Here is a 20,881-nt window from a genome sequence, read left to right as displayed (position 1 = left end):
AAAAGTATTACAAAAAGTATTACATATGTCTCCTTTTTTTTTGCCCCCACCCATGACAATCCCCTGGCCTCCCCTACCCCCCCCCCCCCCCAGTGTCTTATGTCCATTGGTTATGCTTATATGCATGCATACAAGTCCTTTGGTTGATCTCTTACCCACCCCCCTCCTGCCCTCCCACCCTCCCCGGCCTTCCTGCTGTAGTTTGACAATCTGTTCGAGGCAGCTCTGCCTCTGTATCTATTTTTGTTCATAAGTTGATAATGGTCTTTATTATCCAGAAATGAGTGAGATCATGTGGTATTTTTCCTTCATTGACTGGCTTATTTCACTTAGCATAATGCTCTCCAGTTCCATCCATGCCGTTGCAAACGGTAAGAGTTCCTTCCTTTTTACAGCAGCATAGTATTCCATCGTGTAGATGTACCACAGTTTTCTAATCCATTCATCTACTGATGGGCACTTAGGCTGTTTCCAGATCTTAGCTATGGTGAATTGTGCTGCTATGAACATAGGGGTGCATATATCCTTTCTGATTGGTGTTTCTGGTTTCCTGGGATATATTCCTAGGAGTGGGATCACAGGGTCAAATGGGAGTTCCATTTGTAGTTTTTTGAGGAAACTCCATACTGTTTTCCATAGTGGCTGCACCAGTCTGCATTCCCACCAGCAGTGCACCAGTGCCCCGCTTTTAAATATGGACGGAGAAGGATTGCCAGACATGTGAGGAAAGCCTTTAATATGAAAGATAGAAACTAAAACAAACAAACAAAAAACAAAAAAGAAAACAAACAAAAAAGACTGCAAATGCTATGTTTTTTCTTTAAAAAAAGGACATTCAGCCCGGCCAGTGTGGCTTAGCAGGTGAGCATAAACCAATGAATCAGGAGGTAGGGTGTGATTCCCAGTCAGGGCATATGCCCACGTGGCAGCCTTGATCCCCAGCAGGGGGCATGCAGGAGGCAGCCAACCGATGTTGATGTTTCTCTCTCATCGATGTTTCTATCTCTCCTTTTCCCTTTCTCTCCCTCTAAAAGTTCAATTTAAAAAATATATATATTTTTTAAAAGGACATTCAGAGAACAAGAAAAGACCTCTTAGAAATTAAAAAGCTCACAGGAGAAAATTTTACTCCATAGAAATTTTGGAAAATAAAGTTGAAATTTATGCAAAATAGGGGGAAAGATAAGGAGATAGAAAATAGGGAACGATAGAGAACTAAACGAGAAGAGAGAGAAAGAGAGAGATAAAAACAGAGGAGAGGAAGTTTTCACAGAAATAATTTATGAAAATCTCCTGAACTGAAAGACATGAGTTGCCAGACTGAAAGGGTCTACCGAGTGCCCAGCACAATGGATGAAAGTACTCGGCCCCGTCATTGTGAACTTTCTGAGCACATGGCCCAAAACCTTCCAGAGAGAAAACTCGAGTTTTACACAAAGATTCAGGATGGTACTAAACTTTTCTAAGGATTTGTCAGAAGCTAAAAGACAATGAAACAAGGTTTAAGAACACTGAAGCTTGCCCTAACCGGTTTGGCTCAGTGGATGGAGCGTCGGCCTGCGGACTGAAGGGTCCCAGGTTCGATTCCGGTCAAGGGCATGCACCTTAATTGCGGGCACATTCCCAGTTGTGGGTGTGTGGGAGGCAGCTGATCAATGTTTCTCTCTCATCGATGTTTCTAACTCTCTATCCCTCTCTGTAAAAAAAATCAATAAAATATAAAAAAACACACACAAAAAAACACACAAAAAAAACACACTGAAGCTTGTTTAAGAACAAGCGCACTTTAGTGTAAGAGGATAATAAAGACCTTTCGGCCATGCCATATCTCACCTTTTCTTGAGAAGATGCTGGTGAATATGTCCTACCAGAATGAAAGAGTAAATGAAGAGTGAACCTGGGACCCAGGGAAATGTGACTCCATATAGTGATGGATAAAAGAAATCCCAAGGATGAAGGTGAAAGGAAAGTCCAAGATGCTAGCCATGCAAGAAGCATGGAGCAGCCAGTCCACCTTGTAGCTAATCAGAAGGCTCAGGAGAGATTTCTTCAGGATGAGATAGACAGCTATTTTCTCTTCTTCCCCATTCTCCCCCCATTTCCTTTTACTTGTCTTTTTTCTTCATCGCTTACTTCTTCTTGGATTATAATTTGTTTCTTTAAAATTATTTTGGTGTGAAATATTTTTTCTTAATTTTAAAAGTACTGCTTGATGATCAAAGGAAATCAAACAAAATACTAATCTAGTGAACATTAATCAAGTGCTTGCTAAGGGTCAGGCTCACTGAAGTGCAATACATGGATTATCTCAATCTTCATCTTAACCCTGTGAGGTTGGAACCATGACGACCTCCATTCAGAGATGAGGGAATGGGGGCACAGAGAGGTTAAGAACTTGCGCATTGACTCATCTGAGAAGCGGGGAGGGTTGAGATTCAAACCTAGTCTGGCTCTGAGCCTATGATTTTGACCATTGTGCTATGTATTTAAGGAAATGTTACATTTCCTTCCATTGCGTAAAATCCAGGAGGTGTTTTTTGGTTACAGTTTGGTGTACATCTTATCATATTTTTTTAATGTTCATATGGACATATAAACATATATATTTTTTCCTTTAAAAATAGAATCATTTTGCATGCTTTAATTTTATTTCAATTAACATTTACTGAACGCAAATTTTGTGCTTAGCTCTGTGCTAGGTATTGGGATGAAATAAAAGTTATATAGTCTCAATTTATAAGGATCTCCTAGAGATTAATAAATTGAACATCCTGGTTTATTGAGAATTATTATCAAAAAACACAATTTTCCAAAGAATTGGAGTATAAGAAATATATTTAATGTTAAATTATACTAAATCTAAGGTTTTCTTTGGTTCAGACATCACTTGAAATACCTTTGCCTTTTTAGTATGAACATCAGATATTCTTGAATAATACAGCAAAAAAAAAAATCTGTTATTTGAACTTTCAAGTGATTGAATTCCAGGAAAATAAGTCTCCACTATGCATTTAATCAGCCTCTCTGCCAACTCTCTTCTCTTAAATGCCATCTGCCCCATGGCCTCACTCTGTGCCAATTTAATATCATTTCCTTGGCCCTAGGCCAGATTCCATGTAAGTTTTTTTAAAAGGCCCTAGATAATGTTGCCTAGGTTGCTAGTATATCTAATTCTTGGACTAGAGACAAACTTTATGGTCTATTTAACAGAGATTTTGCTTCATCACTTCACCCCTAAAAAGATAAATGGCAATAACTAAAAAATAAAGCTCATTTAGTTAAAGACCAAGTCTTGGTTCAGGATGGTGCTTGTTTGCTGGGTGCGATTGGTTTGCCTTGAGAACTGGTGAAGCTCAGTTAGAGTCAGAGCCTGAGTGATAGCTATTTGTATTGGAATCTGAAGATTGTCTTTCTGATATTACCTGTCTTAGAGGTAACTAGCCATCTCTAAATCTGGAAACACATCCTTATTTGTAATCTTTATCCTGCATAGCTTTCCTTGAATTTTGTCTGATAACAGGAGAAAAATTATTGATGTTAAACTGTATGAGAGAGTCAGATACAGATGAGCCTGCAGTTCTTTATCTGTGGAATGCAGTGTTCCATTGCCTGTGGTAGCGTCCTATTTAAGATCGGGAAATGTATCAAATCTCCCAAACAGGAGCTGAAATATGACCTCTTCATCGTGACTGATGTTCCTGCATCTGGGAGCATGTGTACTGGCTGTAAGCCAGTTCCAGAGGCTGCTGCTGAACAACTGACATGGCAATCCACAGATGATTTGTAGAGAAGAGTGTCTGAGCATGCCGATGTTAAAACAATTTGTTCTGCTTCTTTTCTTCCTGATCAACATTATTATTGAAATACTAGAGGCCCGGTGCACAAAATACGTGCATGAGGGGGTGTCCGTCAGCCCAGCCTGTACCCTCTCCAATCTGGAACCCCTTGAGGGATGTCCAACTGCCAGCCTGGTCCCCCCCAACTGCCCTCCCCTACAGGCCTGGTCTGCCCCAACTGTCCTCCCCTGCAGGCCTGGTCCCCCCAACTTCCCTCCCCTGTAGGCCTGCCCCCCAATTGCCCTCCCCTGCAGGCCTGGTCCCCCCAACTGCCCTCCCCTGCAGGCCTGGCCCCCCCCACCAGCCCTCCCCTGCAGGCCTGGTCCCCCCCACCAGCCCTCCCCTGCAGGCCTGGTCATCCCCAACTGCCTTCCCTTTTAGGCCTGGTTCCCCCCCCCACCAACTGCCCTTCCCTGCAGGCCTGGTCCCCCTCCAACTGCTCTCCCCTGCAGGCCTGGTCCCTCCCAACTGCCCTCCCCTGCCATCTTGTGTCCACATGGGGGCAGCCATCTTGTGTGTTGGAGTGATGGTCAATTTACATATTACCTCCTTGCTATATAGGATAGTTTACAAACAATAAAATGTATACATTTTAACTGTACATCTCAACAAGTTTAGACAAATGTATACTACTGTGTAATTACCACCTCAATCAATATGCAGAATATTTCTGTCTCCCCCAAGAGTTCTTTGTGCTGCAGCCTAGTCATTCTCTCCATTTCCCACATCTGTAGCCTCAGGCAACTGCGAATCTGCTATTGTCCCTACAGATTAGATTTGTTATTTCTAAAGTTTCATGGAAATGGAATCATAAGGTATATACTCGTTTGTGTGCATCTTCTTAGCTTAGCATAAAGAACTTAAGATTCATTCATATTGTTGCGTGTATGTGCAGTTTATTCCTTTTTGATGTTGTTATATTCCATTGTATGAATATACCGCAATTTATTTATCCATTCACCTGTTGATGGGATTGTTTGGGATTGTTTCCAATCATTGCCTGAAATGACTAGAGCTGCTATGAATATTTGTGTACACATTTTCATGTGGATACACAAGAGAAGTTTCATTTCTCTTGGGTAAATGTGTAAAAGTAGAGTTGGTGGGTCATTTTGAATGTATATTTAACTTTTTAAGAAACTGGTTTTTCCAAGTGGTGTACTATTTTACATTCCCATCAACAATATATGAGAGTTTCAGCTATTCCACATTTTGGACAACACTTGGTATTTTCAGCCATTTAAATTTTAGCCACTCTCACTGTAATTTTAATTTGGGTTTCCATTTGCTTACTTTAAATCCATCTTTCTTCTTTGATGAAATATCTGTTCAAATCTTTTGCCCACTTAAACTGTTTGTTTTTGCCCATTAAAAAAATTTTCTTTGTCTTCTTATTCTTCAGTTCTAAGTGTTCTTTATGTTTTTTGGATAAAAGTATTTTATTAGATATATGCTTTGCAAATATTTTCTCCCAGACTGGGTCTGCCTTTCCATTTTTCTAAGAGCATCTTTTGTAAAGCAACAGTTTTAAAATTTCAATGAAGTATAAGCTTTCATATTTGCTTATAGTTTTGCTTTTTGTATTCTGAGAAATCTTTGCCTAACTCTTTTGCTACTTGTTAAAATAATGTTTCTTTTACTGATCAAAACAAATTATTCATAGATGATATGACTAGGTACTTAGAAAGTCCAAGGCAATCAACTTAATGTTTCTGAGAGCTAATGAGAAAATTAAATAAAGTGTCCAGAATGAGATGCAGATCACAACTTTCTTGTATTATCCAGGCAGCTGTCAGATGGCCCATGCATTAAAATATGCGTGATGAAGAGACTATTTACACAGGTGTGGGTAGGGTTAAGCTCTCAGTGTCTAAGAGCAGCAGGAAGCCATCACAAGGCCTAGGTTTGAAGGGTCAAAAGAAAGATGTGATTTCTAGAACCCAGAGAAACTTATAGCTACAGTCCACCTAATGGGAGCTGTGGTCTTTGGTAGAGGGAGAAATTCAGTCACTGTCAGCCCATGACCTAGCAGGGAGGGAGTCTGGTGAATAAATACTTCAATCCTCTCTCCTCCCATCCTTTGCATCTCCTGCCAGTGCTTCCCATTGCCAAACTCTACTGGGAGCCAGATGGCAAGGAAGACCAACTGACACAGTCAATCAAAATCAGGCTCTCAGTCCTCACTGTTGGTTCATTGGCATGAAGAACCTAAATTGACTAGAGGAAAGTCCCAGCTTCAATTTAATGGAGCACAGATTATGCTTACTGATGAACCACTTCTCTTTTGGGCAAGATGCCTTACAGAACCATTACACTCAAGGTTGCAGCATCAGCATAAAGAGCCAGAACTCCTTAGGTAGGTTATTAAATCTAATAATGAGAGGAGCCATGTCCAGTTTTACCTCTTGCTTCTCAGGCACGAGCATTCAGCCTATAAGGAGATGGCGCTGTTATTTGCCTCTGGTTTTTTGCATTTACTCTATCTTATAGGAAAGCACCCCATCTTCAGAATTGGACTTTAGGCTTTCAAAAATCCAACCTTGTAAAGGCCTGGGGAGGGGGCGGCAGTGGGTTGGAGGAAGTCAGTTGGGGATGGGGGAGAAGAGGAGGACATCTGTAATACTGTCAATAATGAAGATAATTTTTTAAATCCAATCCTGTGGTTATGGAGATATAGTTTCTTTCAGAACAGTCGTAGAAGTTTTCTGATAACTTACACAGATATTTAGCTGGAAATGCAAAGCCCTAAACTCATCAGTTTTTTCTTCAATCTCTCCAGCTCACTTAGGAGCAACTAACCGACCCCATAGTCCTTATATTATATTTCCACTAAAAGGTTCTATAGCAGCAACTACTTGATCATCCAAAGCCTTTGCCTTCTGTAGGAATTTGACTCCAGGTGATACAGACAGTACTTTAGGTAACTCTTTGTCACTCTCTGCCATGAACTGTTTCAGTATCTTTTACCAATAGAAGCATGACCGATAATGCCTTTAAATCTAGCCAGAGAACCAACTCTGGATTCCTATCCTCATCCTTCTGTTCTCCTGGGACCACTCCTGGTATCAAAAACTTTTTTAATCAAGGTTTGATTGAAACTTTAGCAGGAGCACAGAGTCCATACAAGGATGATAGGACAAGGGATTTATAGGAAGTAGACTTACGTTATTATGGGAAGAGATAAGAAAGTGAAGGTCTGGAGGTGGTAGTGCCTCTCAGGTTTTACAGCAAGTTATATCTATCATCCGAAAACAATCTTTATTCCAAATCTAGCCCCTAGAGGAAATTGAATTTTGTCACTCTTCCATTTATTTCCACGTTAAAGACTCTCTCAATGTGATAAAAAGGTCATTGTCTTCTTTTCCCCTTTCAACCTGATACATATTATTGAATCTGTTCATTCTTTCAACAAATATTTCTTAGGCACCTACTGGTATTGATTTAGGGGATGGAGATACATTATTGAACAAAATAAGAAAAAAATACACGCCCAATGGAGCTTGCATTCTAATAACGGAAGACTAAACAACTCAATTGTTATAGTAGGCTGGAAGATGAAGGGAAGGGGCTAATGAAAGGGAGACTGACAAGCCTTAGACCCAATCCCGCAAACTTGGTATTTCTACATCTGGCCTTGATAGCCTCCCATAGTCTTGCCCAACCTTGCCTTGCATATCTTGTCTTTCACTGCTCCCATTTCTATCAAATGAGTCCTTTCTCCCTCTTCTTTCAATAGGCTTTGTCTTTCCTGAATAGTGAGTGTCCCCATGCCCACAGCAGTTTCCATGGGAGCCTCTCCCAGTGCTTCTTGATGCCTCTTTGATTCTGGGCTGTGATGCATCATGAAGCTAAGTATTTACCCTCATAGATTCCTGGCACATCTCCTCCTTCTGCCACTAGACCCTTTCACCTCTCTCATTCGCACACAACACTGATGGGACAGTCACTCCTTCCGATCCTGATTTGCAAATTTACATATTCCATGGGGTTAGCCATGTAAAGCAACATCTTGCTTGACAAAAACAATAACAAACAAACAAAACAACAACAACAACAACAAAAACATGTCAGGTTGCTGGGGCACAGAGAATGTGCACAGTTGGGAAGTAAAAATAAGAATGGCTGCCCAAAGTAGACTGAGGTGGGGCAGGGTAAATGATATGCAAGTGGGGGTCACATATTTCCCCTTGGGAAAATTGGAAGGTCTCATCCCTCACTCCCAACAGGATTGGGATATTCTTCTGCCTTGGGAAAAAAGGGGTGATTCTCAAGGGGCAGCTCAGACCCTGTGTCCTAGAGATATTGATGTTTCCCAGTGCCTGAGATAAGGGCAAGCTTGGTCATGTTTCTGAACACATGTCTGAGCAACCACACTTCCTTATATCCAGGGGCCCAAGAGAATGATAGTTATTCTATCGGGCAGTGATGGCGAACCTATGACACGCGTGTCAGAGGCGACACGCGAACTCATTTTTTTGGTTGATTTTTCTTTGTTAAGTGGCATTTAAATATATAAAATAAATATCAAAAATATACATCTTTGTTTTACTATGGTTGCAAATATCAAGAAATTTCTATATGTGACACGGCACCAGAGTTAAGTTAGGGTTTTTCAAAATGCTGACACGCCGAGCTCAAAAGGTTCGCCATCACTGTTCTACACCATCTGTCATTTTATCTCCATATATAAATTAGTAAGAAAAAAGGTTTTGTTTTTTTGACAGATATTTATAAAGATAACAAAATATGCAAATATTAATAGCAAATACTATTATAATTTAGTATAGTATAGGGTGTGCTTGAATGCTCTAGAGGCAGCATGTGGTCTGAAGCCTTTAAAACTGCCCTGCAGCCTGGAATCATGCTTTGGATCTTACCTAACCCTGTTACTTGGGGTAATTCGGGGCCACACTTCCTCATGAGCACACCAGCATGAAATGGGGTGGAGTGTGGAGGGGGCGTCATTGATTGTCCGTCTCTCCCAGCTCAGTCCGTCCCCAGCAGTCACACCACCTGCTCTTGGAGTCTAGGACAAGGTTCCAGGCGAGGCAGCCAGGCTTCAGCTTTCTTTTCAGTAACCTTGAGCCTGATTTGCACAGTGGAGGCAAGTTTGAAATCCAAAGTCAACTCTCAGGAAATTCTCCTGGGAGTCTAAGGGAATGGTGTCAAGCCGTAAGTACAGGCTGCTTTCCTATTAATAGTTCCTATGGAATCTGTAGAGTGCTTTCAGCGGTTGTAAAGCATGTTCATGCTTACAGCCTTGGGAGTGCTTCACAGTTGAGAAATAGGCTTAAAGAGGTTACGCAGGAGATATGTGGTAGCTTAGGGACATAGACCCAGATATTCTGACCCCCAAAGCCTGTGCTTGCTATACTACAGCACACTACATCTTGCCTAGTGGGCTGCACAGTATTTGCCAACCATTCTTTTCTGAGACTATTATTTTGCCTGGTCCTATTATTTTGTTTATAATTCTGATGTGATGGAAATCTTTTTGTGGAATGGTAGGAAGCTGTGTAGTTTATTGCAAAGACCAGTAGATTAAAACTCATGGACCTTGAATTCAAGTCCCAGCTTGATTACTAGAAGGCTGTGTGACCCTGAGCCAGCTTCTTGATCTCTCTGGCCTTAGATTCTGTTAAACGAGGGCCTCAACCTTGATATTTGTGCTGTTTCACAGCTCTCACATTCTCACATGAACCCAGGCCTACTGGGGAAATCTGTGCAGGTGCCACTGAGGACAGTTTTTCTGAAAAAGAAGCTCTAGTTCTGAATGTCTCTTCAGGAGTTGACTTTTATAAAGTCAAAGATTTGGCCTACGAGTCCTTGTGGTGTCTAGATGGCCATAACGTTGTGTCTCTGTTTCAGGTACATTGTGCTATATAAACTATGAGTAGTGGCTTAAAACAGTAAGGATTTAGTATTTCTCATACCTCTGTGGTTGGTGGGTTCAGTTGGGCAATTCTTCTGCTCCCTCTGGGGTCAGTCAAGTGGCTGTATTTGGCTGGCTTAGTTGGGGCTAAAATGTCCAAGATGATCTCCCTCCCATATTGGGGCTTAGATGCTGGCTATTGGCTGAAGATCTCAGCTCTACTCAACATGTTTCTCCAGCAGAATAGCCCTGACCATTTTTTTCCTCTTTTTTTTGCATATCAAGGCTTTAAAGAGGGTAAAAGTGCAAATTTCAAGTCCTCTTAAGGCAGTGGTTCTCAACCTTGGCTGCACATTAGAATCACCTGGGAATCTTTTGAAAATCCTGATTTCTGGGCCTCATCCTCTGGAAATTCTGTTTCTTTGTTATGGGTGGGGCCACAACATTAGTAACAAAGAAACAGAATTTCCAGAGGATGAGGCCCAGAAGTCAGGATTTTAAAAAGATTCCCAGGTGATTCTAATGTGCAGCCAAGGTTGAGAACTACTGTCTTAAGGCCTGAGCCTGTAATTTATACAGCATCCCTTCTCCCATATTCCATTGGTCAAAGCAAGTCAGAGCCACCCTGAATTCAAGGGGAGGGGAGACTGACTCTTCCATCTGTTGATGGATGCCAGAAGCCGGTCCATCCTTGCTGCTTGTCACAGTCGCTGTAGGGAAGAAACATCTGCACAGCATATGTTTCAAGGGACCTGGCATATATGTCATATTGTTCTTAATATGTTTGCTCCCCTTCTTAGTGCTAAGTGTCTAACCAGGGTCACCTCTCCAAGAAAGGTTGTTTCCCCAGATGGGAATTTTTCCCTGGAGTTAGGGATTAACAGGACTAAGGAAGGGAATAAATCAGTAAAACCTCTTAACTAAGTGCCAGGCAGGTAAATCACCTTAACTATGAACAATCATGCTTAAGCTACATAATCTTTACTTAGGATAATTTCCTTCAGTTTACCTCCTTGTAGCTTAACAGAACAGTAGAGTAGTGACCTTGGAATGGAGATAAGAAACGCCCTAACCTTTGGAATAGAATGGATAGGATTAAAATCAACTGGTATAAATACAGATGTAAGAGGAGACTAGAGAACCTGGCTAGAGAACTTGACTGGAGAACCTGGCTAGGCTGCTGATCAACTGTACGCTGTCTCTGTGTCATTCCTTCTTTGCCGACTCCATCCACACCTTTGGGAACCCCTGGACCTGCTGGGACTGGACCCTAACATCTGGCACCGAAAAGGAAGACCTCCAGAAGCTCCCCGAGCAGCGGGGTAGTGTTTGCACTGCGGCCTTTGCGAGTGGTCGCCTCAGAACCAGTCTTCCTGTGAGCGGCGCGCAGAAACCTCGAACCAGTGGAGTCTCCCATAACCAGGAGCCCAGAGGGCCACGGAGACAGTACCCTTGTCTGGGCAGCGGACATCTGCAGTAAGAATGCCCTTCCCCCCTCATTTGAATCGCCCTCCCATGGGAATCCCAGCACTCCCACCAGGGATTCCACCACCACAGTTTCCTGGCTTTCCTCCACCTGTACCTCCAGGAACCCCAATGATTCCTGGACCAATAAGCATTATGGCTCCTGCTCCAACTGTCCTAGTACCCACTTTGTCCATGGTTGGAAAGCATTTGGGAGCAAGAAAGGATCATCCAGGCTTAAAGGCAAAGGAAAATGATGAAAATTATGGTCCTACTACTACTGTTTTTCTTGGCAACATTTCTGAGAAAGCCTCAGACATGCTCATAAGACAGCTCCTTGCTAAATGTGGCTTGGTTTTAAGCTGGAAGAGAGTACAAGGTGCATCTGGAAAACTTCAAGCCTTTGGATTCTGTGAGTATAAGGAGCCTGAATCTACCCTCCGTGCACTCAGGTTATTGCATGACCTGCAGATTGGAGAGAAGAAACTGCTTGTTAAAGTTGATGCAAAGACAAAGGTACAACTGGATGAATGGAAAGCAAAGAAGAAAGCTTCTAATGGGACTGTTAGGCCAGAAACTGTCACTAATGATGACGAAGAAGCCTTAGATGAAGAAACGAAGAGAAGAGATCAGATGACCAAAGGGGCCATTGAAATTTTAATATGTGAATACTCCAGTGAGCTCAATGCCCCTTCACAAGAATCTGACTCTCACCCCAGGAAGAAGGACATTTTCCGCAGATTTCCAGTGGCACCTCTGAACCTGTATCCACTCATCACTAAGGAAGATATAAATGCTATAGAAATGGAAGAGGACAAAAGAGACCTGATATCCCGAGAGATAAGCAAATTCAGAGATACACACAAGAAACTGGAAGAAGTGAAAGGCGAAAAAGAAAAAGAAAGACAGGAAATTGAGAAAGAACGGAAAGAGAGAGAGAGGGAGCGTGAAGGGGAACGTGAAAGGGAAAGAAAACGTGAACGAGAAAAAGAGAAGGAACGGGAGCGGGAACGAGAACGGGATAGGGATCGTGACCGGGCAAAGGAGAGAGATCGTGACCGCGATCGGGAAAGGAGTTCAGATCGGAATAAGGATCGGAATCGATCAAGAGAAAAGCGCAGAGATCGTGAAAGGGAGCGGGAAAGAGAGAGAGAGAGAGAGAGAGAGAGAGAGAGAGAGAGAGAGAGAGAGAGAGAACGAGAAAGAGAACGTGAACGAGAAAGAGAGCGTGAAAGGGAGCGGGAGCGAGAAAGAGAAAAATACAGGAAGAGGGATAGAGAAGAGTATGAACCAAGAAAACTCTGGGAGAAAGAAGTTGCTTATCAAAAGCGCGTTAAGAATTGGGAAATCAGAGAACGGAAGAAAAGCCGGGAGTATGAGAAAGAGGCTGAAAGAGAAGAGGAGAGGAGAAGAGAAATGGCAAAGGAAGCTAAACTACTGAAAGAATTCTTAGAAGATTATGATGATGAGAGAGATGATCCCAAATATTACAGAAGTGCTCTTCAGAAAAGATTGCGTGACAGGGAAAAGGAAATGGAAGCAGATGAACGGGACAGGAAAAGAGAGAAGGAAGAGCTAGAGGAAGCCAGGCAGCGACCTCTGGCAGAAGAGCACCCGGGTCCAGACGCAGAGCTTCAGAGGGTGGAACAAGAGGCTGCGAGGCGCCGACAACCACACACAAAGCAAGAACCAGAATCAGAAGCAGAGGAAGAAGAAACGCAAGAAAAAGAAGAAAAACGAGAGGAACCTGTGGAAGAGGAAGAAGAGCCAGAGCAGAAGCCCTGTCTTAAACCAACTCTGAGGCCCATCAGTTCTGCCCCATCTGTTTCCTCTGCCAGTGGCAATGCAACGCCCAACACCCCTGGGGATGAGTCTCCCTGTGGGATTATTATTCCTCAAGAAAATTCGCCAGATCAACAACAACCTGAGGAGCATCGGCCAAAAATAGGACTGAGAGTGAACCTGGGTGCTTCCAATAGTCCTCGTCAACCTAACTCTGTGAAGAGAAAGAAACTCCCTGTAGATAGCGTCTTTAACAAATCTGAGGATGAAGACAGTGATGATATACCCAGAAAAAGGAAACTGGTTCCCTTGGATTATGGTGAAGATGATAAAAATGCTGCCAAAGGCACTGTAAACACTGAAGAAAAGTGCAAACACGTTAAGAGTCTCATTGAGAAAATTCCTACAGCCAAACCTGAGCTTTTTGCCTATCCCCTGGATTGGTCTATTGTGGATTCTATATTGATGGAAAGACGAATTAGACCTTGGATTAATAAGAAAATTATAGAATACATAGGTGAAGAAGAAGCTACATTAGTTGATTTTGTTTGTTCTAAGGTGATGGCTCATAGTTCACCTCAGAGCATTTTAGATGATGTTGCCGTGGTACTTGATGAAGAAGCAGAAGTTTTTATAGTCCAAATGTGGAGATTATTGATATATGAAACAGAAGCCAAGAAAATTGGTCTTGTGAAGTAAAACTCTCTGTACATTGAGAGTTCCATTTCAGATATCGTCTTTCCCATCCTTCAAAGGACTTTGAAAATTTTTTTTGTCTTCAAAGACATTTGTGAGATCTGTAATTTTTTTTAAGTGTAGAAAATATGAATATATATATATTTTTTGTCCTCCAACTTGTTGATGCCCTGTGTACTCCCTTGGTTGTAAAGACATCCGAATCCTACCTTGGTTCTCTTTATACTCACCAGGTACAAATTTGTATTGTTTGAATTTTGGAGTTTAAACCCTCCTACTAAAAGAAGCAGAAGCTATCCGTGATTCTTTCTTTTTTAAAAATATATTTTATTGATTTTTCACAGAGAGAAAGGGAGAGGGATAGAGAGTTAGAAACATCGATCAGCTGCCTCCTGCACACTCCCCACCGGGGACGTGCTCACAATCCAGGCACATGCCCTTGACTGGAACCGAACCTGGGACCCTTGAGTTTGTAGGCCAACGCTCTATTCACCGAGCCAAACCGGTCAGGGCCATCAGTGACTCTTGAGAGGCGTGCTTGGGAAGGTACACTTGAGTTGAAGAAATGTATTGTCACATGGTAGTGATGGAGTGGGAGTCCCTGTGGCTCATTTTTATTTCACAGAGCCAAATGTTGGAACAAATGAGCGTTTTGGGAAGGAGAGAGCCAGAATAGCCTTTGTGCTTATAAAATAGGTCAACTATTAAAAGTAGTGTTCACTTAATAGATTATAAAATAGACTGAGAGATTTATAAACAAGGAGATAATTATTTTCTAAGTTTTCCTGGATTAGAGAAACAGGCACTTCCTAAATGTTTTGTTATGAATGTGAGCAGGGACATGTGTCTGGCATCTAACTGACATTCAGTAAAACTCCACTGAGTGAGCAAATGCATGAATCAATGAATGACCTGTGCTGATTCATTCTTCTTTTCTATATAAAAAGGTTGAATAATTGGGTTTTCTTCATTCTCTGTCTCCTGGCTTGAAAGCTATGCATACTTTTCATATTGTTATGGTGGTTGCCCTTACTTGCGCTTTCCCCCAGATACAAGGAGATGTTAAGTTTCCTTACATTTGATTCCAAGTTCATTGTCCCCCTCCTGAAACACACAGGTGGATTTTCTATGATGCGAATGATTCTGAAGTTCAGGGCCCTTCACTTGCATGCTCCAATGTTTTAGTACATATTTAACAAGTGTGAGGAGGTATGATACACACATAAAGAACTGCATTTTTTCCCCAATTATATAGACAGGAATCTGGAGAATATGTGTGGGAATGGATAGTGAGAGTGTGTGATTAAGGTAGAAGGAATATAAAGTTGGAAAGCCTTAAAAAATGGGACTGAGGTTTCAGAGGGAGGGGGGGGGGAGAGAAATAGAGGAGGGGGAAGGGGGATGAAGGGGGAAGAAAGATGAGGGAAGGAGAAGGAACGCTTTTTATCCCTTCTGCTTCTCCCCAGATGGAGACTGTCACTTACAAAGGCCATGGAGATAGGTGAACCCTCAGGATATAATGCAAAGCTAGGAAGGAGACAGATATTTTTAGCAAGATATATTGCAGAAGGTAAGGTGGCTGGGGTTTAATCATTGTGCTAGTTGTCTTTCAGATCCTTTATCTGAGGACTTCCTTCCTCTCCTTTACTGCAATGCTGATGTGAATTGACCCCTCACTATCCTACCCATTCATGGACATAGACAAAGACACAAAATGACTTAGAACTCACAATGGAGGTAAGACACAGGAAAGGCAGGACCTTGGTGAGGGAAAGGGGTGGGGGTGGGGGTGAAAAGGACTGAGAACCTGGGGGTGGTGGGAGAGACAGAGGGTGTGAGGAGGAGGTGTTGTAATGTACCCTGCGAATCACAGAAGGACGCCTCAAGAAGTTGAATTAAAGAGTCACATTTATTGCAATCCGGGACTATGAGGGGTCATTCCCAAATTTCATAGTAACAAGATGGTTGAAAAACCAGGTTTATATAGGCAAAAATTACAAAGGTACTGATTACATCCCAGGGTTTGGAATGAGGAAACTGGTTTGCAAAAAAGCAGTTTACAGAAGCAGAATTATCATGTTAATTACAGTTTTGGGTCTCCGGATCACTGAGTTGATAGAAACACATTATCTGGGACCACTGGGTTGACAGGAACACATTATCTAGAGCCCTTGGGTCTTGAGACCACTGAGTTGTCAGGAATTCATTATCGAGAGCCATCGAGGCAATTTAGAGTAATTGTGCTGTCCTGGTCTTGGGACCACTGAGTCAACTGGAACACATTACCTGTGGCCACTAAAACAATGTAGGATAATTGTGCTGTCCTGTTTCCCAGGTCCAGAAGAATGTGCTTTCTAAAACCAGTAAGATCACAATCAATGGGATAGTCATTCAATCGAATGGGATGATTTATACAATCCAGAAAATCAAAATAACTTTTGTATTGTTAAGCCAAACAACAGGGTTAGAGTTAAAATACAGTTTCTACCTGAGATAGTTGCTACCATACTTTAGAGGGAATAAGAGGAATCTTCTGATGGCAGGTTAACTGGGAGGTTCTGCTCAAAAGACTGGACCAAGACCCAGTACCAAGGAGAGAGCCCTTGGAGACACACTGAACAGCCTAGAGATGTGACATTGACCTGGCCTTGCCGTGACTAGGAATTTTTTCACTGACCAGAAGCGAAGACTGGCTGAAGACTCTCTAGGGTTGTGTGTGCATGCTTCACTGACCGAGAGTGAGACCACTTTATTTTAGGTTTTAACCGCCCCTCCTTTTACCATCAAGAGCATAGTGGCAGGTTACAGTAGAAAAAGAAATGGCATGTGTCAGAGTAAAAACAGCCGTAGATCTGGAAGACTCTGGTTTAATCACACTGCTCCTGACATCAGATCCTCTTGTTTCTCTGTAGCCCCACCATCAACCATAGCAAGTCAGATTTCATGGATATGAGCAACTAACACTGAGGCATTCCTATGATTTATGGACTCACTAAGCCTCCCAGCAGTATCATGAATAATTTGTGTGGCATTTAACCTGCAGTGGAAAGATTCAACAGTTCATTTTCCATCTACAAACCTCAGAGGAACTTTCTGGCCAGTCAGCTCTTATTTGATCAATTGACCACTCAGTTAACTGTGCACCTGGGTTAAAAGATAGTGGATGGTGAAATTACATAGGAATGTTTCATGAGTCAAGGCATTCCCGTTGAAGAAAAAAATAATTTCACAAACTGTAAGGTTTTAACAATCACGACTGTGAAAATGGTATTTTAAAGTGATGTTCTGGGTTCTAGCTTAATTTCCAACTTTTCTGTATTTTGATTTATAAGTGGTGTGCTGTTTTAAGGAAAGGATGTTTTCCTTACAAGGTGCTTTGCTGTGTACACAACTTATCTGTAGCAGCAGAATCTTGCTCTCCTTTCTCATCCACAGAAGAACAAAGATAGCAGAAGAACACTGGCTAGAGGGGAAAGAGCCAAAAATACTGCTTATCAATTTTTCATTTTTTGTAGGCATTGGCTTGAAATTCAATGGCAAACATGACTCACTAATTGAGAAAAAAAAACAAATGTTACTATTTTTGTGAAAACTAATGCCCTTGCCCATGATAAGATGGAACGTTAACTCTACTGAAAAAAACAAACAAACAAAAACAACAACACACAAACAGTGAGCCAGGAGTGAGCCTGCTTAGGCCAGCGATCTACCACAAGCTAACGAGCAATCGTGGGCAGGCCACTGTTACAATCTTTTTTTTTTTAATGAGATATAAAGGTAGATTTTTATTTATTTATTTTTTTTATTTTATTGCTTACAGTCTTACAAAGGGTATTACATATGTGTCCCTTTTTCCCCCCTAAAGGTAGATTTTTTTATGAGGTTAGTGAAGCTGAAGTTCAGGGTCCCTCACTTTCATGTTCTGACATTTTAATACATATTTAACAAATGTGAAGTTAATTATTATCTCCGTCCACCTCCTTTGAGCAGGTGCAATACACACATAAGGAACGACATGATTTTTTTCTAATTTTACACACAGAAATCTGAAGAGCACTTAAGAACATGTAGAACCAAAGGATCAAAATCATGAATGTGGACTTTTATTTTATTGTAGATGTAAAGAGAGAAGATAGGGACGTAGACAAGATACAGATACAGATTCTCTTGGAAAACTGAGAATTGAGTGAAAAAAGTTAACACCAGTTTTAAGATTTGGTAATAGCAATGGCATCTTGAAGATAGTACTCTTTCAAAGCCAAGGGTAGGAAGAGCTTTAGAGTCAGCTAAAATATAATAGATGATGTTAACATTTCCAAGAGAAAAACCTAGCAATCAGAAGTATGATCAACCCTGGCTGGTGTGACTCAGTTGGTTGGGCATCATCCCATGCACCAAGAGGTCGTCAGTTGATTCCCCGTCAGGGCACAGGCCTGGGTTGTGGGGGTGTACAGGTGGGAGCCTATCGATTTTTCTTTCTCTCTCCTTCTCCCTTCCTCTCTCTCTCAAATCCATAAAAACATATTAAAACACAAAAAGAAGTAGGTGATCAACACAAAGCAGAAAACATTGCAGTGTCTACTCAGCACTGATGAGGGATACAGGATCATGCGTAGGGGTTATTGAAGGAAAGGGGAAACTTGTATGTAAAAGGAGAGAATTAAACTGGTGTTAGCTGACAGAAATAGAATTATTAAAGGTAAAAATGTAAGTCAAGTTTAAAAATTACAAGTCAAAGTTGGGCTTTATAGAAAGCTATATGAAAGAAGATGAAAGCTGGAAATATTTTAACATTAAGATGAGTTAATGCAAATAAAAAGTATAACAAGATGGAAATTTTGGTGACTGTGTCCAGGTAAATCACATAACCAATAAGATGCAAAAGATGGAGAGTGCCTTGTTTCTGTGTCCGTGGGATTTTAAGAGTGTGTTAAGCCAGGGGCACTGGTTGTACAGAGATCTTTGCAAAGACTGAATTTCAGTGCATCACTGAAAGGAACTCCTAATTCTATTATAAGAAGAAAATCCATATGTAAGGGAAGTAATCAAGGAAGGATTAACCGTGGACTTGTTAGCTTTTCCCTCAGTGGAAAAGGAGTTAAGAAGGAATTTGTGTAGCAAATAAGCTCATAAAGAGGTCTATCTGCTGGTCACTTCTGGGGACCATAATGACTATTTTGGTCATAAACAGTGTCTCTAAATCAAGTGTTGGCAAATCTATGATGTCTATTTGTTACTATCATTAACTGCAGAGAATTTCAATTTGGGATTTGGTAGAATACATTCCACAAGTGGACTGTGTAAATGGCTTGAGATGGCAGCAATTGTACCAGTCGGTTCTTTAGGTTCCTCTCATTACCACCTGCTATAGTTCAGCAAGGACGAGCTCATCTTCACAAGGGAGGAGGGGTTGAAATGGAAATAAAAAACAGAAGGGAAGAGTTTGAATCATACATCTGACTCTCTTTGCTTTGATTTCAGGCTCACTAAGCAACCTTTTCATTAACACTCAGCTTCCCAGAGTTGCCTCTGAGGGAAAGATTGCACTAGTCTTCCTAATGTGAGAGTTTTGTTCCATAACTGTGGGAAACTGCCTATTGTCTTCTCTAGCAGAGAGGTGTGGACAAGGAGCCGGGAATGCTGGTGACCCTTGAGCCCCGTCATAGGTCAGGGCTATGCACCCACTGTTTAGTCCAGACAATGTAGCTGAAGCAACTTCCCCACCAGATAGTCATGTAAATCCTTACTGATAAGATTGTCTGTTACTGGAAATTGCCTGCCTAAGGGCTATAGGTGTATCCCAAATTGAATAAAAGGATGGCAAGGCCAGAGCCCAACTGGAGTCCTTCCTCTTGGGATGGACTTCCTCCTGGCTCCCCAATTTCCAAATTATTATTTCTTGTCTCGTCTCTTACATTTGCATGCGGCCCCTCTTCCAGAGCCGGAACCCTGAACCGCGGGGGACAGGGGTCACATTCACATATGACAGCTCAATTTCTGATATCAATGAGTACATTTTCTGTTTATAGTCCAGTGGTCATTAGTCTAGTGGTTCTTAAACTTTAGCATGCATGGGAATCACATCATGTGAGCATGTGCTTGGTTCATTTCAAACAGGGCTTATTAAAACTAGATTGCTGGGGAGGGGGTGGAGGTTAGAGAGCAACCAAAGGACTTGTATGCATGCATATTAACATAACCAATGGACACAGACACTGGGGCGGTTGGGGCTTGCCCGGGTTGGGAATGGCTGGCGGGGGGAGAGGGGAGGAGGGTCAATAGGGAAAAAGGAGACATATGTAAAACTTCAGACAATAAAACAAACAAACAAACAAACAAAAAAGAGATTGCTGGGCAATCTATAATGTGAGCTACAGTAGCAAATTTGAACATTTTAAATTTCTAGTAGCTACATTAAAAAGGTAAAAAGAAACAGGTGAAATGAGTGGATAATGTTTTTATTTAACCCTGCATATCCAACATATTCCCATTTCAATATGTAATGAATATAAAACTGTGATGAAATAGCCTACATTTTTTTCCCCATACTAAGTCAAAACCGGGTGCATTTGACACAGCACATCTCAGTTTGGAATAGCTACTAGTATATTTCAGCAGCTTCAGGTGGCTGGTGACTAATGGATTGAACAGTGTGGTTTCAGAGCTTCCGAATTCTCCGAACTTATGCCACCAGATTAAAGCAGCTAAGTTCACACAGTTTTGAAAACTCTGCCAGGGGGTTTTGGAACAAGCACTGACACCCATTCCTGGAGCCCAGGTTGGAATTCTTGCTCTTAAGGTTCTCACAGCTCCCAGAGGATCTGGTGTTGCTGTTTCCAGCAGAAAATAACAAAATAGCTTTTGCTTTTGTGGCGTACATGTGGGGGCACACTGGCTCACCAGAGCTTTAAAACAGGGGCCTCTGCTCTTTCTGTCCCTGGTTTCTTGGTACTACCCGCCGGCCCCCACCTCCAAACACACACACACACACTCATCATCATCATCATCATCATCATCATCTCCTGTACTCTTCTGTTCTTACTTCACCTTCAATTGCTACAGGTTTGTGCGGGGGGGAGAGAGAAAGAAATAAACAGAATTAGAATTAATGGAGACTCCTAGCCTGCCAGATAAACCGGCATCTCCTACACCAGGTGTTCTTTGTATTTGCGACAAGGGTTTATGGATAAGAAAGAGGATTTGTACTCAAATATCAGAAACATTCTAATGC

The 20,881-nt window shown here is 41.8% G+C and overlaps 1 protein-coding gene across 1 annotated transcript; it reads left to right on the top strand.

Moving 5' to 3' along the window:
* Nucleotides 1-11,190: 11,190 nt before the first annotated feature.
* On the top strand, nucleotides 11,191-13,653 carry LOC308515848 (RNA-binding protein 25-like; the record flags this gene model as incomplete). The annotated part of the gene is made up of 2 exons (XM_081086495.1): nucleotides 11,191-12,298; nucleotides 12,527-13,653. The coding sequence occupies 2 exons, from the start codon at nucleotides 11,191-11,193 to the stop codon at nucleotides 13,651-13,653; spliced, it is 2,235 nt and encodes a 744-aa protein (XP_080942621.1).
* Nucleotides 13,654-20,881: the final 7,228 nt, after the last annotated feature.

The sequence above is a fragment of the Myotis nattereri genome (genome assembly GCF_964212035.1).
Source record: "Myotis nattereri genome assembly, chromosome: 1".
NCBI classification, from domain to species: Eukaryota; Metazoa; Chordata; class Mammalia; order Chiroptera; family Vespertilionidae; genus Myotis; species Myotis nattereri.
The sequence above is the reverse complement of the archived record's forward strand: the minus strand, read 5'-3'. Positions and strand labels throughout refer to the sequence as shown.